The 20,306-nt window shown below is 38.1% G+C and overlaps 3 protein-coding genes and 1 pseudogene across 3 annotated transcripts; 1 reads left to right on the top strand and 3 right to left on the bottom strand.

The window, feature by feature from the left end:
- Positions 1 to 60: 60 nt before the first annotated feature.
- On the bottom strand, positions 61 to 5,552 carry LOC108812926 (phosphoglucan, water dikinase, chloroplastic; the record flags this gene model as incomplete). Its single annotated transcript, XM_018585324.2, is given in 22 exon segments — positions 61 to 1,109; positions 1,562 to 1,673; positions 1,747 to 1,903; positions 1,973 to 2,049; positions 2,144 to 2,230; positions 2,312 to 2,398; positions 2,496 to 2,613; positions 2,715 to 2,785; positions 2,893 to 3,011; positions 3,076 to 3,284; positions 3,361 to 3,413; positions 3,496 to 3,645; positions 3,726 to 3,810; positions 3,879 to 4,057; positions 4,127 to 4,252; positions 4,327 to 4,458; positions 4,529 to 4,584; positions 4,587 to 4,614; positions 4,803 to 4,961; positions 4,963 to 5,163; positions 5,166 to 5,361; positions 5,446 to 5,552. Coding segments are annotated over 22 exon segments (3,417 nt in total), but the record flags the coding sequence as incomplete, so codon positions are not given.
- Positions 5,553 to 9,544: 3,992 nt separating this feature from the next.
- On the top strand, positions 9,545 to 10,752 carry LOC108809354 (mavicyanin). Its single transcript, XM_018581499.2, has 2 exons — positions 9,545 to 9,845; positions 10,200 to 10,752. Exons 1-2 carry the CDS (start codon positions 9,680 to 9,682, stop codon positions 10,598 to 10,600), a joined length of 567 nt encoding a protein of 188 aa, XP_018437001.1. The 5' UTR covers positions 9,545 to 9,679; the 3' UTR covers positions 10,601 to 10,752.
- A 212-nt stretch (positions 10,753 to 10,964) lies between these two features.
- On the bottom strand, positions 10,965 to 12,583 carry LOC108810665 (uncharacterized; annotated as a pseudogene).
- Positions 12,584 to 17,694: 5,111 nt separating this feature from the next.
- Positions 17,695 to 19,749, bottom strand: LOC108806404 (uncharacterized). The gene is made up of 6 exons (XM_018578510.2): positions 19,583 to 19,749; positions 19,379 to 19,505; positions 19,132 to 19,301; positions 18,554 to 18,833; positions 18,128 to 18,294; positions 17,695 to 18,040 (listed from the first exon to the last, which is right to left on the bottom strand). The coding sequence occupies exons 1-6, from the start codon at positions 19,725 to 19,727 to the stop codon at positions 17,877 to 17,879; spliced, it is 1,053 nt and encodes a 350-aa protein (XP_018434012.2). The 5' UTR covers positions 19,728 to 19,749; the 3' UTR covers positions 17,695 to 17,876.
- Between the last annotated feature and the right edge of the window lie 557 nt (positions 19,750 to 20,306).

Genomic DNA, 20,306 nt, shown 5'->3' with positions numbered 1-20,306 from the left:
TATAACAAAATCTTCTACAGATTGTATCTTTTCCTCAAATATATTTATTAGTTAAGTTAATAATTTAAAATCTGATAACTCCGCAAACATGATTTCAAAAATGTATAGTAAATATACATCTCATTATTAAACATACGCAAAGGCCGAATTGATTTCTGACATTTTTTATTATTTTATATAAAAGTAAAAAAAAAAAGATTTTTACAGAGGTTGTGGCCTTGACTGAACAATGTAAACATCTTCACCAACCAAACAACCTTCAACGTCTTGTGCACAACCAAAGTTCCTTTCCAAGAAGAAACCAACCGAACCGAGTCTCTGACCAAGTTTCTGTCTAAACACCGAGTCAACCGTTAACCGTTTCTTGCTATAGTCAACGGTTAACCGAACGTATTTGCCATCAGCAGAACCTTTCCCTGACACAAGAAGCTCTTCACTGAAGTTAGCAAACGCTAACGTCTTCACAATCCCATCAAGCTTACCCGAAGCGAGTCTCCACGGTGTTCCTCTCGTCCCCGAAGCTAAAGTCTCACCCAAACCAGGAGCAATCTCAGCTTCCACGAGGTTACTACTGCCTGGATCAGAAGGACTCACCGTGTGGAGGACGAAAGATAAGTCAGGAGAAAGCATTTCTTGAACGAGAACCGCCATCGAAGCTTCTCTCTGAGAGACACCAGCGGCTCTACGGCTTAGAACAGCTCTCCTCGTGTAGAGAGAACCCCAAACTCGGCAAACGGAAGCAGAGAAGACCGAAGGGTCTGATGGACTCACGTTGGGGATTGATTCGTACAGTCCCGCTGCTGACATTCCTGCTAAGTCCTCAACGTTGGCGCTTGAACGAACGATGAGACGAGCGTCTTTGGGAAAGGCTTTGCTAATGGTGTTGATTGTTTCTTTGGGAACTTGCAGTGACTTCATCACTTCGTTGATCTGATCACATATGATGTCTAGCTCACCGTCTTCAGGTGCGGCGGTTTCTAACTTTTCTAGCAGAGATGTGAACTTTTCTTCTGAACTGCTTTGCTTTAAGGCTAACTCCATGGAGCCAAAAGGTATGACAACTCCGGTTGGAACCTTGAATGATGCTGGAACTCCATGTTCGCTATGCACTGCAGATTCATTATAAAACCAAACAGCAATTGAGAGAGAGAGATCAGATATTTTTTCAGTCAAAAACTTTTACTAAGGCTGGGATTTTGAACCGAACCGAACCAAAATTTCTGGTTAGTACGGTTAGGATCGGTAGGTTTTCTAAAAAAGTTTGATTTTCGGTAAAAGTTTTTCTTTGAAAAAATTATAACCAAACCATACCAAAAACATGAACCAAACTAACCAAATTTCAAATCGAACTAACCTGATCTAACCAAACTTAACCAAATTTATTCGAAATATTAACAAAACTAGACCAAATATAACCAAAATAAAAAAAAAATTGGTAGGATTTGCAAAAAACAAACTAACCAAATACTGAACCAAACCGTAAGATTTATGATGAACCGAACTGACCAAAAAACTGGACTACTAGAGCCGAACTACACAAACCGGGGAAGCCTAGTTTTACCTCTAGTAGAGGCTGCTGCTAGAGATGCAAGAAGACCACATGCAGCAGCTTTTGAACCAGATGTTGATGCATCTGAATCAGCAAGTTCTATGATTCCTCCACTAGGTATATCCTGTGTACTAACGTTTTATACCAATCAGTATGTGATCAGTGCAGGAGAGCCAGAGTGATATCAAAAGTTGGACCTTAGATGAGTAAAGGAGGCTCTCAGAAGATGAGGATACAGGCTTTGAATCTTCCACAGATACACTTTTCTTGGTAGTAGCATTGGATTTGGGAGTATGACTCCTCTCTTCTTCAGTTGAAGGTTTCAGATTCACATGGCTTGGAGATGCTTCCAAACTGTTAAGGTTCACATTATAAACAACATTAGAGACTATTTCCACATTATAACGTCAGATGAACTTTTACCTCACATATTTTCCCACAAGTCGCCGTATACCAGCCACCTTTTCATCGTCATCACATGTCACAAAGACTATTTTCTCCTGTGTGAAATGAAGAGTGTCAGAACATTGCACTTCTTTAGTAGATATTTCAGAAAATGAAAAAAAAGAAAAGAAAAAAAAAAAGGTTATTTGCCTGCCGGGCTCTAACGCCAAGGTGAGACAAGTGAGGCAGTTCCTGGAGAAGCATGACTCCAGCTATGTTCCCATTAGCAGCACTTACCTGTGTCAAAGCATGTTACAAGTTAAGTGTGATGTAACGAATCACAGTGAGGTTGAATGAATGTTGGGGGTCAAAAAAAACCTCTTCATCGCCATCAGCTTTGTTGACCAATAGAATAATGGGACCACCTTCAGTTGATGGTAACGAACCTGGCACAATGCTATCAACCTGCAGCCACAAAGTAAATTGTTTTATGCATTTGCAAATATCAGTAAAAGTTGTGCGTATGAAGTAAGCTCTATATTCATTTGCCTTCTTTATGTACCTGAACTAATGTCCCAGAAGTGGATCCAGGTACAATGACGTCCCATCCCTCAGAACCAAGTGCATTTCTTACAGCTTTTAGAAGAACAGTGCAGAGCTTTGAAACCTGGAAAATTATACTGTGCGGCAGAACCACAAGTATGGTCAGAGGAATATACAGAAAGATAACATTCTCAAATGATTTCTTGAGGTTGCTTGTAAGGCTTAAGTACAGACTTACCCAGCACGAATCTCAGCTTCTGTATATGTCTTGACACTGTTCTCTGGAATGCCTAGAGCTCTTCCTAATATCTGAAATGAGAAGCAAGTTTTATTTAGATTCGAAGCAGAGTGATGATTTGGTCTAATGTTTTTTTTCTGGTGGAACAAAACAATGTAAGGCATGTGATAGTGAGTACCTCAACATTAGGAGGGAATATTTGAAGAAGTAAATCAGAATATTCTGATGTTAATCTCCGTGCTCGATCAAGTGTTGCTTTCAGCCTCATTGCCCAAATGGTTTTTCCATTCTCTTCCCCTACATGATAAAAAAAAAATGAGCAGGAAGAGTAATATAGAAAGAGTGAGAGAAGGGAAGTAACCTTCTTTCTCAGGTAAGCCTCTCTCTCGCCACGCTAGTAGTTCATTTCCAATGGCTAAACATTCTTCTTGCTTCCAACCAGATAGACCTACTTGGTGAACACCCAAGACCAAAGCATCTAGAGGATCATTCCACGAGGAAACATCTTTTGAATCCACATCTTTCGCCAGTTGAACAGCTCCTCCCACAGTTTCAAGAGCGTTGAGGAATCTACTCAAAAACCATTGACAAGACAGTGAGGCAGAGAAATAAATCACAAAAGAAATTAAAAAAATCTTAAGCAGACCTGCTTAGTAGAACAAAAAAGTAGTCCTCCAGACCAATCTCACAAAGGCGCCACTATTCAAAGGTAGCAAACAATATAAAACAAACAAACTGCAACATTAATAATGCTGAGTTGAGTTTTAAAAAAGAAACTCACCTTCTGGCGCATTGCAATGGCAGTATCAGGAGCATCGTTACGCAAGCCGCTGTTAAGTTCCTTAACAATCGTTTCTCTTAGAGAAGCCAGAGAATGCATAGTTTTAATCAACTCCAAAACATTGGTTGATTCTCCTGATGCGTCAAGGCGCTGTGGTAAATATAGAATTTATGCAGTCAAGACTTTGCATTGATGTGATTCTATGGACTCAATACAGTGAGAGCGCTTACCTCTTTACATTCAAAAAACAAATTGAGAGCAGAAAGACCTCTCTCATCCATAGATATTTTCATAGAATCAAGTTGTTCAGTGAGGCTGCAACAAGATTAAAATGGCGCTTATTACCTTCCTATTGATAAAAGAATTAGAGTATTTGATACTACCTTCCAGCATTAAAGAAATCCTTAAGCTCATTATGGAATATTTTGAACTGCTCCACAAAGTCTCCACTGTATTTGCCTGGGGTCTCAGTGATTCTCTCAAGCATTGCTTCTGTTGCAATTAGATCTTCTGGACCCGCGTTCCGGTGAAGCTTGTTTTGTATGGTGTGCTTGATCTCTTGCTGTAACAAAGATGTGTTAACATGAATAGTACTATGACAGTAACAGGTAAAAGCGAGTATTATTAGTACCTTGAGATCATGAGGAATGTCATTGCGATGGGCGATGTCTCTGATTCTAGTTAGAGGGACTGATGCAGTAAACTCTGCTTTGAAAGATGGCAAACACGGATGGATTTTCCTAGCAACAAGCACTTCCTAGTACCAAACAAAAACGTAGAAGTTACTTACAACTCAGTCAAACTTAGACGGTTAAAAAAATTGTGTGTCACCTCTGGTGTAGCATCTTTCTTGCTGCAAATGTTCTCCAGCTCACGGAATATAAGCCTGGAGATCTCAGCATGCCGGTTGGGACGGTGATGCCCTCCATCTTCAAAACATGGAATTTGACCTGTGTTTATCCACTGCATAAGACAAAACAAGGTGAGCTCCCAGATACATGAGAGAAGATAGATAAGGCTACAAAGGAGAAACCTTCAAGTAAACTGCTGAGAATACAAGCGCCTTCAATCTTTCCTCCCTCTCAACACTCCAACGATAACCTCCCGTACCATTTCAAGCTTGAACACATGAACAGATTCAACAAATAAGAGATGTTTCATCCAAGAAGTGAAAGCTTAAAAATCGGTCTAGGCGGCGCCTAGTCAACAATTCGGTTAATCAGTCTATGCGTCTACCTAAACAATAATGTCTATAAGACGCCTAACCACCTCCTAGCGATTTATTGAACATTGCTTTTTTAACTTACCTTTCTCCACCAGTTCCTAGAGTTGCGATCACCTTCCACCATCTTCAGAGCCGGGCCTTCAAGCCCACTAGCATCCCAACTCCTCCCAACTTCTCTGCTTCCATGCTCATTAGAACTCATAAAGGAAGCCTCTTTCCCTCGCCACTCCCCACCCAACGTTGCTCTTCCGAACCTCCACTTCTTCCTCCTCCTGAGGGACGACGACGACATCAAGGGCCTCTCCAGTAGCATCCCAGTGGCAGACGACGGAGAAAGCTCTTCCTGACTCGGGAAGCCTGAGGACACGATTGTGACCGGACTCCCAAGAGAGCGAGCCGTCGTGTCTCACGACGACGAACTTGAACTCGAGAGCCTCCTGGCCTCTCCGGTGAGCTCGAGCTCGCTTACCCATCCGCTCTCGGTCCAGTCGAGAGGAGACTTCTCCTTCCATGAGCCGATCTCTTCGGCTGATCCGAACATCGCCACGTGCTCGCCGAACGCGACTTGGTGGTTGAGCCTCACTTTCAGCTTCACTTTCGCTCCTTCCGACACGTCCTTGTTCTTCCGGGTTTGCTCCTCACTGGGTCGGGTCAAAGTTTTCGAAATTTGAAATTTAGAAAAGAAAAAAAAAAAGGATTTTTGATAGAAAAGGAAGAGACTTTACATGGTGGGTGAGGAGGAGGAGGAGGAAGAAGCAAAGCAGGTGAGACGACGACGAGAGTTTCTGAGTGGATCTGATTGGTGGAATACTGTGGAGTGAAGTGAAGGAGTTTAGGAAGAGAGTAGGAGGAGGAGAGGAGTTTCTCGTGGTGATGAAGGTGAAGGGAGAGCTGTAACGGGGCTGCAATGCTCTCCATTGGAGTTGTTGCACAGACGACAACGATAAGAGATTTTTGTCAGCCTTCTTCGAGTGTTAAAAAATGCGCCATTAACAATTTTCTCTGGAAATTGCCTAAACATGTCATAAAAAAATTCTTAATATTTATAGATTTTTTTAATACACTTAAATCAAGAGAAATTGTCAAAAATACCATTTTCATAGTACCACTTTTCATGTTTACACTAACCACTTTTACCACTACTTTAATGAAGGGTTTAGATTTGAACGTTTAGGATTTAGGGTTTAGATTTATGTTTTAGGTTTAGATTTGATGTTTTAGGGTTTATGGTATAAAGTTTAGGGTTTAGAGTTGAGGATTTAGGGTTTATAGTTGAGGTTTCAGGGTTTAGGGTTAGGATATTGAATTTAGGGTATATAGTTTAGGGTTTAGGGTTTAGAGTTGAAGATTTAGGGTTTAGGGTTTAGAATTGGGAGTTTAGGATTTAGAATTTGGATTAAAATTTTGAAAAGCATATAAAAACAAAGATATAAGAGTCTTTAACATTTTAATAAATAAGGTATTTTGAAAATGTGTACTTAGTAGTGGTAAAGATGAATAATGATACCTTCAAAGTGGTATTTTTGAAAATTCCCCAAAAATCAATGAGGCGATGATTAATCAATTATAAAATAAATGTTAATAGGCTATTATTTTCTGAAAATTTTTAACACTACTTTATTATATTATGCGATTTTGGTGTTATGATAGTTTATAGTTTAAAATATATATATATATATATATATATATATATATATATGTTGACATCAACTATGCTTTTAACATTTCACCAAAATAAAATAAAATAAATCACTATAGTTATGATTTTTTAGTAGGCCTGGAATTAAAATCCGGATCCGTAATCTGATCCGGTATCCGGTCCGATCCGGTCCTAAAAACAGGTATCCGGGGAGTCTGGATCCGCATCCGGATGATGTTATTAAGGATCCATCGGATCCGGATACGGATCCGGGTAATGAAATTGTAGGTCCGGGTATCCGGATCCGGATCCATACCTATATATATTTTTAAATATTTTAAATATAATTATATTTATATATGTACATCATATATAGTTTATATATAAAATACTAAATTTTTAATAGTTTTTCAATTTATTTTTTTAAATAATTTTAAATAGACTAAATAAATAGTTAACTTTTAATTTAATTTTAATTTTTTTAAAAAAATGTTCGGGTACCCGCGGATATTCGGATTTTAGTCCGGATACTAGAAAGCACGAATCCGGATCCGGATAATAACTTTAAAGATCTGGCGGATTCGGATCCGAATCCGGGTATCCTAATATACCCTGGATACATGGTCTGTCCATCCTATTTTTGATTGTGTATATATTACTAAGAGCATGTTTATCAGCGTTCCTTAGAGGGGTTGTTTAGCCAAATTGGCAATTAAAATAATTGGAAAAAAGACAATTAAGCAAGGCACGTCCTCTAATTTAGGTATCGAAGGCACGTTCCTTAGCGGGTACGTGGCACAATCAGATTGGCTTGAGGAGCAGGGTCGTCTTTCATCGTTTTCCTCTCTTCTCTCGGTTGCGAAACGGCGAATCCTCGTCACCTTGACGACTCCTCGACGCCATGAAGCCGCTCTGCATCTCAAGATTGGAGACCATGGTTGGTTGTTTCTCCCTTTTCGGATGCTCCAATCATCAATTCCCCAATTTCTCAGGTCTCTTCCACCGCACAGTTCTTGAATCATCGACGTCGTCAGCTCTCCTCCGCCTCAGCTCTCCTCCACTTCAGTTTAGGTATCGTCAGTTCATCTCTGTGGTGCTGCTCATCGTTGGAATCAAGTTCGCCTGTCGAAAAACCGTCGCATCAGAAAGACTCGTGAAACATCAATGGTCATATTTGGCTATTTTGCACATCCAGTCCTCATAGTTTAGTTCTTTTCTTTTTGACCCCAACTCAACTTTAATATTTAAAAATTCATTAAGCACCCACTAAGGGATCGCACCGATAAACATGCTCTAAGCTGGTTAAGTCTTAATTGGTTAGAAAAATTACTAGGCTATTTATGGGTTTTTAACATATATAAACGTGAATGGGCTTTTGGGCTGGGCTTCTCAACCTCAGAAGAAAGAGGCGAAAGCGAGAGATGGAGAGTCAGTATCGGCTTGTTTTTTTTTTTTTTGCCTTGTTTTCTCGTTGTTTTGTAATATGTACTCATTTTTCTTTTGCTTCAATCGTTTTTTTTGTGTTGCAGCACTCAAATGGTGAAATGCATGGACCAGTGCTGATGGTAACCGTGGTTCAACAGCTGATCTGAAAGAGAGCAATGTACGCAGTGCCGGCTTTGGGGTAGTGCCCAAGGTGCAAGAGCACAGGGACCACATCTTTTCACCAAAATTTTTATTGTTTTAGAGTCCAAAATTCCTGAAATTTTAAAATCAAGGGTCCAAATTTTTAAATCAACCATTAGACCATCATTATTGGGATGCCTTAAGGACATCCCTTAAAGGAAAAGGAAAGAAGACCAAGACAGAAAGTGGAAGAAAAACCTTATATAAGGGACAGCCCTTGCAGTTTCATGATCAAAAAAAAAAAAAAAATTTGGGGATTTTGTGGAAAGACTCCAATAAGGATGCTCTTAATATTAAGAGAAATTTTTTATATAGCACAAATTTCACTAACGTTTTGAGTCGGGCCTGAATGTACGTAAGGGCTAAGGTTTGTCTGATCCTTAGTGTGTGTTACACTACGGCTCTAACTGGTTCTGGTGACCAAAGGAATGAGTAGGAATGACTAATTCCTCTTTATTCCTTAAATTTGACATCATTTATAAGGAATGAGAATAATCAATTCCTCTTCATTCCTTAAATCCGATATCATTTATAAGGAATATTTTTTCTTCAGTATTCCTTCTCATTCCTTTTAATTTAAAGAATCAAAGAAGAAATATGTTCCTTATGAAATTCGGGAAAGAACAGTAAGGAACAATATTCCTATTATTTTTTTCCTTTTCATTCATTTTCTAGTTGTTCCTATTGTTTTTATTGGTCACCGGTTAGAGTCATATGTTACTATGTTAGTAACTTAGTCACTATGATTTCACGCAGATATAGGACGCATACAATTTGAAGGAACAAAGTTTCAAAACGGCAAATGAAGCTACATGCATGCTTCTCAGGCAGGAACGGCCATCAAATTCATGAGGCTTGAAAAATTAAGCATATACTTTTTAATCATTTTGGGGCCTAATAATATACATATCAAAAATACAATATAAATTAGTAAAGAAATCTGGTTATCAAGATGTAGGAGGAAGAGTAACTGCGAAGTAGAATTATTAAAAGATGATTTAAATTAGCGTACCAACCAACTCAGCATTCTTTCCTTACAAGACTTCCAAACTTTAAACAATATGAAAACTTACTTTACAACATATAAAAGTTAAATTTATAGTTATGTTTGTGTGTATGTTTTTTTTTACAACAATTCGTGTGTATGTTTCTTTTTTATCTCTTAATCATTTAATCTATAAAGTGCAAATTTCCCAATTTTCAAATCAAAACAGAAATATTCAATAGTAAATTAATGAGTAGATCTTATTCTTTATGAGTCAAATCAGATTTAATCCCAATTTATTGTTGATGTGAGGTTTCTAATATCATTTCTCCACATAATGGTTCTATGTAAGTAATCGTTTTACTATGTGAGACTACAAATGTTTGCACAAAAATAATATATTTAAGTTATATATAATCTTTATATTTTCAAGTCAGTGTTGGATTTAAATATATCCAACACATAAAAGATAAACAAGTAAGCAATCTTTGTCGGTATTTGCTTTTTAGCCACTCCTTTCTCCAAATTAGCCAACTAACCAAAAACAAATGAAGTGGCCTCCTCATACATATACACTAGTGCAAATCGCTTCTAGTTTCATACCTCATTGTATATACATATACATACAAAAAAAAAGAGAAAGAAAGAAACTAAAGAAGAAAACCGTGTAGGGCTCTCAACCAGAGATTGAAGAAGAAGATTTGAAAGAATGACGGCAAGGATAGTGGTAGTTTTGGCATGTATGGTGGTAATGCTACGGCTGAGCGAAGCAGCGGTGTATAAAGTCGGCGACTCAGCAGGCTGGACAACCATAGCTAACGTAGATTATAAGCTATGGGCTTCAACCAAAACTTTCCACATTGGCGATACTGTCTGTGAGTTCCTTAATTTTCTTAACACATTAAGATGAGCAGATCTTGATCTAAATGTAATGTTTCGTTTTACTTATGTCGGAAAGTGGGTCCTTAATTCTTAAGTGCGTAAGCTTTAGTTGGAAAGTAAAAGTACCCTTACATTGTGACTTATCGTGAATATCATTGTCCTTATGTGAATATGGAAAAGATAAAAAAAAAAAAAAAGGAGAATACACTATAGTATAGTAGTAAGAATAGAATGGAAAAACAGAGAGAATAATATGCTCTCTTTATTATAATTGTATGCCCGCATATAAAGTGTTATTAAATTTTATGAAAATATGTGTAAAATGAAACTAATCGTGATTATGACAGTGTTTCAATACAACCCACAATTCCACAACGTGATGAGAGTGACGCACGCAATGTACAGAAGCTGCAACAACTCAAAGCCAATCTCCACCTTCACCACAGGCAATGACTCAATCACACTCACCAACCACGGCCACCATTTCTTCTTCTGCGGCGTTCCTGGCCATTGTCAAGCCGGTCAGAAGCTCGACCTCAACGTCATTCACCCCACCTCCTCAACGCCACTATCTGATCCACCGATCTCCTCGGATTCCTCTTCCCCCTCTTCTCCTCCGTCGACTACTACGATTCCTGCAGCCGGAGTCCCTGGTCCATCTCCTAGCCACGCTGCTTCTATCCCACATGTGGCGGCAGCTGTTGTGGCTCTCCTTGTCTCTTGTCTCTTTGAAAATTTTGCTTATTAATTAGGATTATATATATATATTGCAATTAAGTTTTTGTTATATGTCCAAAAATGTTTCTGTTATGATTTCTCCTTTCTACGGTATTGTTCTTTTTTTAATTGATTCAAAAAAATTAGACCGTCAATAATAAAAAGAAAAGTGTTCATTAACGATTTAGTTAGTACTTATTTTGTAATGGTAAATTTTCATTGAAAATATACTACATAGATAGTTTCATTTTATTAGTGATAACAAACCAGAGAAAATAATTATCAGAGATAACGATTACATTAACACAAACATCAACTGCTTCTTATTATTACAAACCCATTAAACGTCTATATATTCACAATGTATGATCACTATGATCAAGACATAAAGATGTTTAAGCGGAAATGATGTTGGTCACAGAGACCTTGACCATTTCAGCCTCAAAGATAATAGCATCATTTACCAAATATCCTTTCGACGCATCCTTTAAATCTGTAAACTGTATGATATTGTTCACTCCTACGCCGTAACCGCTTCGAATCGGGTACCATGCTGCAGCTGCATTCATTCACCCACGCACACAAAGCATTAATATATTTATATCAATTATTAATTTCAGTCACTATTTCTTATTTTCTTTTGGTTAGCTTCCTTACAATATAATTTTCTATGGTTGGAGCTACGTTGATTCTTTAACCGCAAATTAAATGCTCCCCAAGTGTTTGTAGCAACTGCGTTTGGCTTAAACTCTTGAGCAAATAGGAAGAGTGGAAGTGCATGTGGTCTTCCTCCTCCATCCCCTTTCGGGTTAAATCCTAATCTACTGATTATACACCAACCAAACCCGTTATTACACTTGACCATAGAAGAAGTCACATTACCCGTAGCAAAAAGAACACATATTACAGATGTTGAAATTAATATGGATAATCAATCTGAAGAGATCCATAATATGCAATATATTAGTATACATAACAGCAATACGATGAGAAAAGTTCTAACCAGTATCTGTCTCCAACGAGAAAATCATCAGAGTAGTAGAATTTATCTTCCAGGATAGAGAAGTGAAGAATCTTCCAAGTAAAAACATTGTTTCGCAGACTTAGAACTTTTTTAATCAATGGTTATATACCTTTTTGTGCACAATCAATGGTTATAGTCTTCAATCTATATATATATATATATATATATCACAAAAATTAGCATAATTGTATTGAACCATCTTACCACTTTATACCTTCAAGATTTAACATAAAACAATCAAATGATGATTATAAAAATCAATAGGCAAATTAGTATAAAATTCATCTCAGCCCACACCTTCACTCGTGTTTGGAGGGTTTGGCATGAATGTGACTTTCTCCTGTTGATGAGTAGGATTAACGATGAAGATCCCAGCACCAAAAGAACAAGTATCTTGCATGATGTAACCTTCGTTCGTGTTGTAGAATGTTGCAAGGGGAATCATTTGTCTGAATCCCCACTCTTTGTTGGCATCCTTGTATCTTTTCACTGTTCCATCTACAATTCAAAAATCACAATCATGAGAAAATTAGATTAGTATTTGAAATATATATACAATTGCCAAATAAAAGTAGCGCAGTCCATGGAGTTAGTGTTGGCCAATATATCTTGTAAAAATCCATATACATACGTACCTGTAACAGTCAAGTATACTTGTGTTGCTTATGATTGTAGACAAAGAGTTTGAGATCAACTTGACTTCCCAACCCTTTGGAAGAGGGTTTGTATCTTCGATTCTTACGTAAAGTGATATATGATTATTTCCTCCATCGGTTTTATTACCCGTCACGTTCAAAATCAACCTCCTGATTTGATCCATGGACCTATTATAACTTTTAAAAAATACAAATGAAATAGTGAGAAAAGAACTAACCATTTTTATCCAGAGGCCTCAAAAACAGAAGACTCGTAGGGTTCAAATCTCTCCTTAATCAAGGAGAAGCTATCAATTGTCACTATCTTATTCGATGGTCGCTCTTCTCTCAACATTCTTGCCATTTTCAAGAAATTTTCCTAAGAAATCAACAAAAGAAAGGGTTTCGGTTTTTAGTAAAGAAAAACGTGTTCAAACAGCAAGCGTGCCAAAATTTGCCCCGAGGTTGTAAGAACTGTTATATAGAAAGCCACGTTACAGAAGTAAATATATTTTTTAAAAATTATAAGAAGAAAAGAATATTTTTGTAACATCCCGAGTTGTGATATGTGAAAAGGCATAAGAGAATTGATTTGGCTACCTATGTCACCAAAGTTGACTTACCTTTTCCGGAGCACATCCTGAAAGAACTCCAGAGTTAAGCGTGCTTGAGCTGGAGTAGTGGAAGGATGGGTGACCTATCGGGAAGTGATTCGCGATAGCGTGCGAGTGAGGCCAAAGCACGGGGAAAGGTCGGGTGGTGATTGCAGGGTCAGTAAACAATGATTTCGAGCTTTGAAAAATTAACGACCGACCGTCAGATGGGATGGGGCCCACGGGCCGAGAGAGCGGGCGTGGGTGGCCCATTAGCCGTGGGCGGTCGGGGCGTTACAAGTGGTATCAGAGCGAGGTTTCGTCCCGGTTCTGTCCCGGGATGGCGATTAGGGGATTCGGTTTTCAATGTTTTCAAAAAATATATATAATAAATAGTAATTATAAAAAGAGGTTTTTGGAAATTCTTTTAGCACCATTCTGTCTAGTGGTTACTAATTCAATTGTCTCTTTTTTATGCCGATGAGTAAAATCATCGTCATTCACCCTTCGGATAACAAAGTTCTATCCAGATTTTCAGCAGATGAGTGATGTCAGTTTGTCAGATTGCTCAGAGGTTTGTCAGTTTCTTTAGTCATTATTTCGAGGTTTTTCAAGAGCGGACATGTGACGTTTCAGCCACCACCCATTTTCAAGCCATCGCCCACGAGTTTCTGACGTATGTGTTGTGTGATTTGAGGTATGAGCCATTGGCTGGCATGTGGTTTTTGTGTACGAGTATGTTGGGTTCTTTGGATGTACGCTTTGTTTGAAACTCGTGGGGGATCGCTTTAGACTGGGGGTGCGCCGGTTGCGTTGTGTTGATATTGGAGTTACACTTGGCATGTTTGCCAGGTTTTTGATTATATTGATCGTTTCAGAGATGTGTTAGTTCAGACAGCTGCCACAGGACGTTGGGAGCTATTTTTTTTATTTATTTTAATCGTCGAGTTGTACTAGTTGTACTTGGAGAGATCAAGTTATTCAGATATTCGTCAGAGGTGGAGCTGAGTTTTTTTACGATGTCATTCTTGAGATGGATTCATTGTCATGACATCAAGTGGTGATTATTTTTCCAAGAACAAAAGTTCATATTCCTGGAGCAGAGTAGAGTTTTATTGCATTCATTTTGAAGAGTTATTGGATAGAGGAGCAAATGCATTGTTGGCGACCATTTTGATGGTTGAGGATGATGGACAGCATGAGCTGCAGGATTTTCAAGTTATTGTAGAGTATGAGGATATATTTGAGGGCTTAAAAGGGTCATTACTAGCCAGAGGAGACACTCTTACAATTGATTTGGAAGTATGGACAGCACCAATTACACGAGCTCCATACCGTCTAGCACCAGCAAGTGGAGGAACTATCTGATTAGGGTTTCAGGGGACCTATTACTTCACCATAAGAAGCACCAGCATTATTTGTGACGAAGAAAAATGGGAGTTTTAGGGTTTGTATCATCTGCAGAGACTTGAACAAGGGTACCATCAGACTGCTATAGCTAAGGAGTATTTACGGAATGCGGATTCCATACACGTTATTAACATTATGAGTTTGTGGTGTATCTTTTGGATTTTTAATGCACTGGAAGCATTCAAGAAACTTATGAATGATGTCTTTTGTGAGCACTTGGATAAGTGCATGATTGACTTCATCGACTACATCTTCATTTATTCTTGGAGAGCATTAGTTGGTTGCTAGCCGTTTCTCGCAGAGGAAAAACATTGGATTTTTGGGTCACATGTTTCAGAAGCAGGAGTTGTTGTATATTCATAAAAGAGTATTATAAATTTAGAGTGGTCGACACCTAAGAGGTACTGAGATCTGAAGTGTTACCATCATTAGCAAAAAGAAGGATAGAGCTACATCTTGTTGCCATGTCATATAAAAACAAAACATCAAATATATGGAATTATCACCCAATCTACTTCTTCCATAATGGAAATGGGATAATGTAAAGTGGGTTTCCTTATAGGACTGTGGAAGGAAAGTTTCATGAAAAAAATAATGTATGAGCGATTATGGACCGTCTTGCTAAGTCAAACTCGAGAGGCAAAATTCAGGATGTGCTTAGCTTACAAGGAAAAAAAAATATTGAGGAAAGCATCTACTATTGGAATAGTTCATGTACATTAACAGTTGTCACTCGGACATCCATATATCACTTGAGGAAACTCTTTATGGGAGATCATTCACACACATACTATGATGGACCATAGTGGGGAAGCACTATAATATGTAACAATCAATGGTTTAAAGGAAGCTGAAGATATAAAAAGAAATACAGTTAATGTAGTGTACTTGAACTGAGAAATTTTCTGAGGGGATACAAGTTTCGGACGCCAAAAAAAAAAAAAAAAAAAAAATAATAATAATTTCAAACCAAGATATATGTGACCATATCTTATTTTGAAACAGATTGTATCAGTACTTGTTGTTTGAGTTTATCACAGAGTTATCAGACTTCTATGACATAGTCCATGTATCGGTTTTGAGAAAGGTCGTGCAAGAGCCAGAGCTCATTCTGCATCAGACGCCAATGGACTTTGTTAAAATTTTGCCTGCACCCAGTCAACCATTGGAGATTATGGATCAGCAAGTTAAAAATGTTCAAGGAATGAAGATCAGTTTGTTGGACAATTCAGAACTTTTTTTGTATGGAAATGGACAGCTGACTCAACATTTGAATTCGGGGACGAATTCCAGTTAAGTGGGGAAGAATTGTAACGATCCGATTTTCTTAACCGGAGTTGATTTGGTTTTCTCTTTAATTAAATTGGACCAAACCAATTTTATTCCTTTGGTTTAACCAAACCGTGCGTACATATATTTAATGCGTATGCATCTCCTCCCTCTTCCCTACCCTAGCCGCACCCATCTCCTTAAATGGCGATCAAAAGAAGAAAGCCACTGTCATAACTCGTTAGTTGCCGCAACCATCGTTCTTCACCACCGGAGTCTTCATACATCATCGGATGAGGAGCCTTGCCGTCAGAATCCACCTTTGATGTTGTTGCTGGTGACATTAATGGAGCCAAGAGGATTAGACGTGGAGAAGAGGAGTCATCGCATCTTGACGCCACCGGCACGGATCCACACACGGGCGTGAGCTCTTGGTCTTAGGAGATAAGACGTGGTTAGAAGGGCCATAGCTTCATCCTCGTGACGTTACATACGGGTTGGTGATGGAGAGAACGTGATGAAGGTTTAAGTGCGTTATTATTGTTTTCTTGTTTTCCAAGGTTCTTAACTGAACCCTAGGATAATTATATTTTTAATAGTGTCTCGTTGTTTTGCTTCTTTTGCTTCTCGGTATGTTGTGTCATTGGTGAGATCGAGATGCATGGTGGAATCTTAGTTTTCTTGGTAACCAAGTCACCCGATCCGTTCTTAGTTCTTGGCAAAAGTGAGGGTTATTTTCGTAATTTCTCGTACACGGCATATGATTTCGAATAAACATAATTTAGTTCTAATATGTATCCGTCTCTGTGAATTGAGTCAGTCCGATGTCTGATTGGAGTCTGCTTGATAGTTTAGATTATTTGCTTAAACCGGATATAAGGGTCAAGATGGTTCAACTTTGATTGTCTCATTTTAGAACTGATATATTATAACATTATTAATATAATATTTATTTATTATGATTGTGTATGGGATTTTGCCGGGTACAGAGAGTTTTATCTGTAGGCCGGGTTTTGTGTTGGTTACGGTCAGCTTTAGTCGACCGGTTGATCGTAGCTGTTGGTCGATAAATCGTCTCCGGGCGTGTGTTGCCGAGCATATATTCGGTGGGTTTGGGCCTGTTAGTGGGCCGGTCGCTAGGGCCATTGTTTGATCTTTGGGTACTTTAGGTGCCGTGTTTGTTATGTATTAGTATTAAATTATATTTATTCGGAGTGCTATGTCCAAGTCAATGAACTTCGGGTTTAGCATCACATACCTCACTGAGTGACTCCCCAGTTGCTCACCCCTCTTTCTTCCCTATTTCAGGTGAGACAGACGAGTATATATTATTTGGACGGATTGGTGCTACTGGACTTTTTATTCGGATTTTTATTTGGGTTTTGGGTGAGTGGATTTGTGCTTATGGGCTATTTTGTTATGAGTTATTGTTACTGGCCCATTAGCCGTGGGCGGTCGGGGCGTTACAAGTGGTATCAGAGCTGGTTAGCCGTCTCAGTTCTGACCTGAGAGGCGTCTTGAGACCTGTCCTGGGGCGCAACGAGGGCGTTGCGTTCTTTGAGAGGGGGTGAATTGTAACATCCCGAGTTGTGATATGTGAAAAGGCATAAGAGAATTGATTTGGCTACCTATGTCACCAAAGTTGACTTACCTTTTCCGGAGCACATCCTGAAAGAACTCCAGAGTTAAGCGTGCTTGAGCTGGAGTAGTGGAAGGATGGGTGACCTATCGGGAAGTGATTCGCGATAGCGTGCGAGTGAGGCCAAAGCACGGGGAAAGGTCGGGTGGTGATTGCAGGGTCAGTAAACAATGATTTCGAGCTTTGAAAAATTAACGACCGACCGTCAGATGGGATGGGGCCCACGGGCCGAGAGAGCGGGCGTGGGTGGCCCATTAGCCGTGGGCGGTCGGGGCGTTACAATTTTAATACACATTTTTTACTATTCCTGTTTATGCTTGTTTGAATATGTCAAGTATCAGCTTCGATGTTACCATAATAACGCAAAACTAGAAAAGATAAGAGAAGATGTATCAGGAAACGACAAATAGAAGGTGTATATATAACAAGTCATTTGGCTATGTGTTCTCTTATTTCTAAGGGGCCAATTTTTTTTAAAAAAAAACTTAGTTTTCAAATTAGTTGGTGTTATCTATATAAACTAATTAAACACTCCATTTTTTCCCAACATCTTGATAAAAACTTAAAAACCAAGATAGTTTCATTTCAATTGATAAAAAAGTACACAACAAAACACGAAGAACATAAATGAAGATTACATCACAAGCATTGACAACTTCATCTTATTACAAACTCATTACACGCCTCTCTTTATTCATAGAGTTTGTTTGATCCATGACAAAACAAGTTATAGATCATTAAACAGAGACGATGTTGGTCACAGAGACCTTAACCATTTCAGCTTCAAAGATAATAGCATCATTCACCAAATACCCTTTGGATGCATCGTTTAAATCTGCTAACAATATGATATTGTTTACTCCCACACCATAATCGCTTCGAATAGGGTACCAAGCTGCAGCTGAAAAATAAATTTATATCAACTATTAGTTTCACTAATATTTTTTTTTCTTGGAGAGTAACATTCTATTTTGTTAGGTTTTCTTACAATATATTTGTCTATGGTTGGTGCTTCGCTGATTCTTTAACCGCAGATTAACCGCTCCCCAAGTGTTTGTAGCGACTGCGTTTGGCCCATGGCCTTGAGCAAATAAGAAGATTGGAAGTGCATATGGTCTTCCTCCTCCGTCTCCTTTCGGATTAAACCCTAATCTCCTGATTATACATTAACCAAAAGAATGGTAGCTATTACCAATGTTCTTAAAATCGGCATACACAGTTGCTTATACGGCAAATAAGTCATAAACAAAATATTTTTTAAAAAACTTTTTTTTACAAAAAAATGGTTTAGATGGTACCAAAACACTTGTCTAGGCGTTAATCATTGGTCTAGCAATTTTTAGAACATTGGTTACTACACTTGCTCACTGCATGAATTCGATGTCAGTTGCATGCTCTGAGATCGAGTACTAACCAGTATCTGTCTCCAACGAGAAAATCGGCAGAATAGTAGAATTTATCTTCCAAGTTGGAGAAATGAAGTATCTTCCAAGTAAACACATTGTCTGGAGGGTTTGATATGAATGTGACTTTCTCTTGTACCAGGGCCGGTTTAACGATGAGAATTTCTGCACCAAAAGAACAAGTGTCTTGCACAATGTATCCTTCGTTGGTGTTCTCGAATGTTGAAAGAGCAATCAATTGTCCGAATCCCCACTCTTTTTTCCCTGCGTTGTATCGCTTCACCGCTCCATCTACGATCCACAATCAACTCAGGTTTATAAACTAATCCATACTAAGTTAACAACTTCCAAATAGATGTAGCAAGCAAAGTATGAAAATCCAAAGGAGGTCCGAATGATGACAATATATCAAGGACCGATCATGGGCATATCGATTAAACATTTGCATCGGCCCCCAAAATTTAATTAATTAATATGTATAAATTATTCTGCCATAAATTAATTAAAAGCATATATGTTTTAATCATTTAACCCTTAATAGGTAATTACTTTAAGCCCCATAAATCTTAGGATCTATCAATATATATACCTGTGACGATCAAGTACTTGTTCAGCTTTGGATTGTGGACAAAGAGTTTGAGATCAACATTGACTTCCCAGCCACTGGGAAGAGATTCAGTCTCTTCGATTCTCGCGTAAAGGGATATATAGCCAGCTCCACCATCGTTAGCATTACCAACCACGTACAAAACTAATCTCCTGATTTATTTATTTCATGAAATAATCTCAATAATAAATAAGCTAAATTAAATGAAAAGAATGTCAAGATCTTTTACCATTTGTAACCAGCAGCTTCGAAAACAGAGGACTCGTAGGGCTCGCCTCTTCCCTTAATCACGGAGTAGCCGGCTATTGTCACTATCTTACTCGATGGTCGCTCGTCTCTCAACACTCTTGTCACTCCTGTCAACAACAAGTATGGAGTCTCATGATCTTATCAAGAAAATCCAAAATAAAAACGGTTCAGACAACAAGCTAACCAAGATTTGCTTCGAGGCTGTAAGAACTGTTGTTCTCAGTCCCTGTCCCTTGCGTGACCTGTTGAATCAGGAACTCAGCAGAAGAGCAATTGATGAAGAGAAAAGCTAGAGAAATGAAAGCTAAACTCCTTTGTTGACTACCCATTTTCTGTGATCTGGTTTTTGGTATGGGGAAGGCTTTACATTTATATAGAGACGGACGCATCATGCGGAAAATTAATATTTCTGTACTTTTAATCAAAACTTGACATTTTTTAAATGATTAGGCTGCACAAGTGGGGGGTTTCTTAAAGTTTGGTAGCAGCTACATAATTGAAGAAAGCATTAAAGGATCTCAAGATTTAGTTGAGCCAATTAGCAGACAATTTTATTACCATATAATCGAAACCAAGTCGTGAGGAAAAAGTTTTATTTTTGTCATGTTAGTTACTATTTTTGCTTGTTAAATACTATTTCCACCGTTTAAAATAGATATATATATATATTTTGTTTTTTTTTAATAATAAATAGATAGATAGATATAGATTTTGGATTTTTCACATATATTAAAAACCACATTAAATTTTAATTGTAAATGCATTATTTTTTATAAATAATCATTTTCCATAACTTTTAGTCAATATAAATCCAATAAACACCATTATTTTTTTGAAATTTATAATTTTTCATTAAATAGTACATTGAAAAAGCAAAAAAATGTACCTTTTGAAACAATGTTTTTTGG

This window comes from Raphanus sativus, unplaced genomic scaffold, assembly GCF_000801105.2.
Source record: "Raphanus sativus cultivar WK10039 unplaced genomic scaffold, ASM80110v3 Scaffold0239, whole genome shotgun sequence".
In the NCBI taxonomy this organism is placed as follows: Eukaryota; Viridiplantae; Streptophyta; class Magnoliopsida; order Brassicales; family Brassicaceae; genus Raphanus; species Raphanus sativus.
The sequence above is the reverse complement of the archived record's forward strand: the minus strand, read 5'-3'. Positions and strand labels throughout refer to the sequence as shown.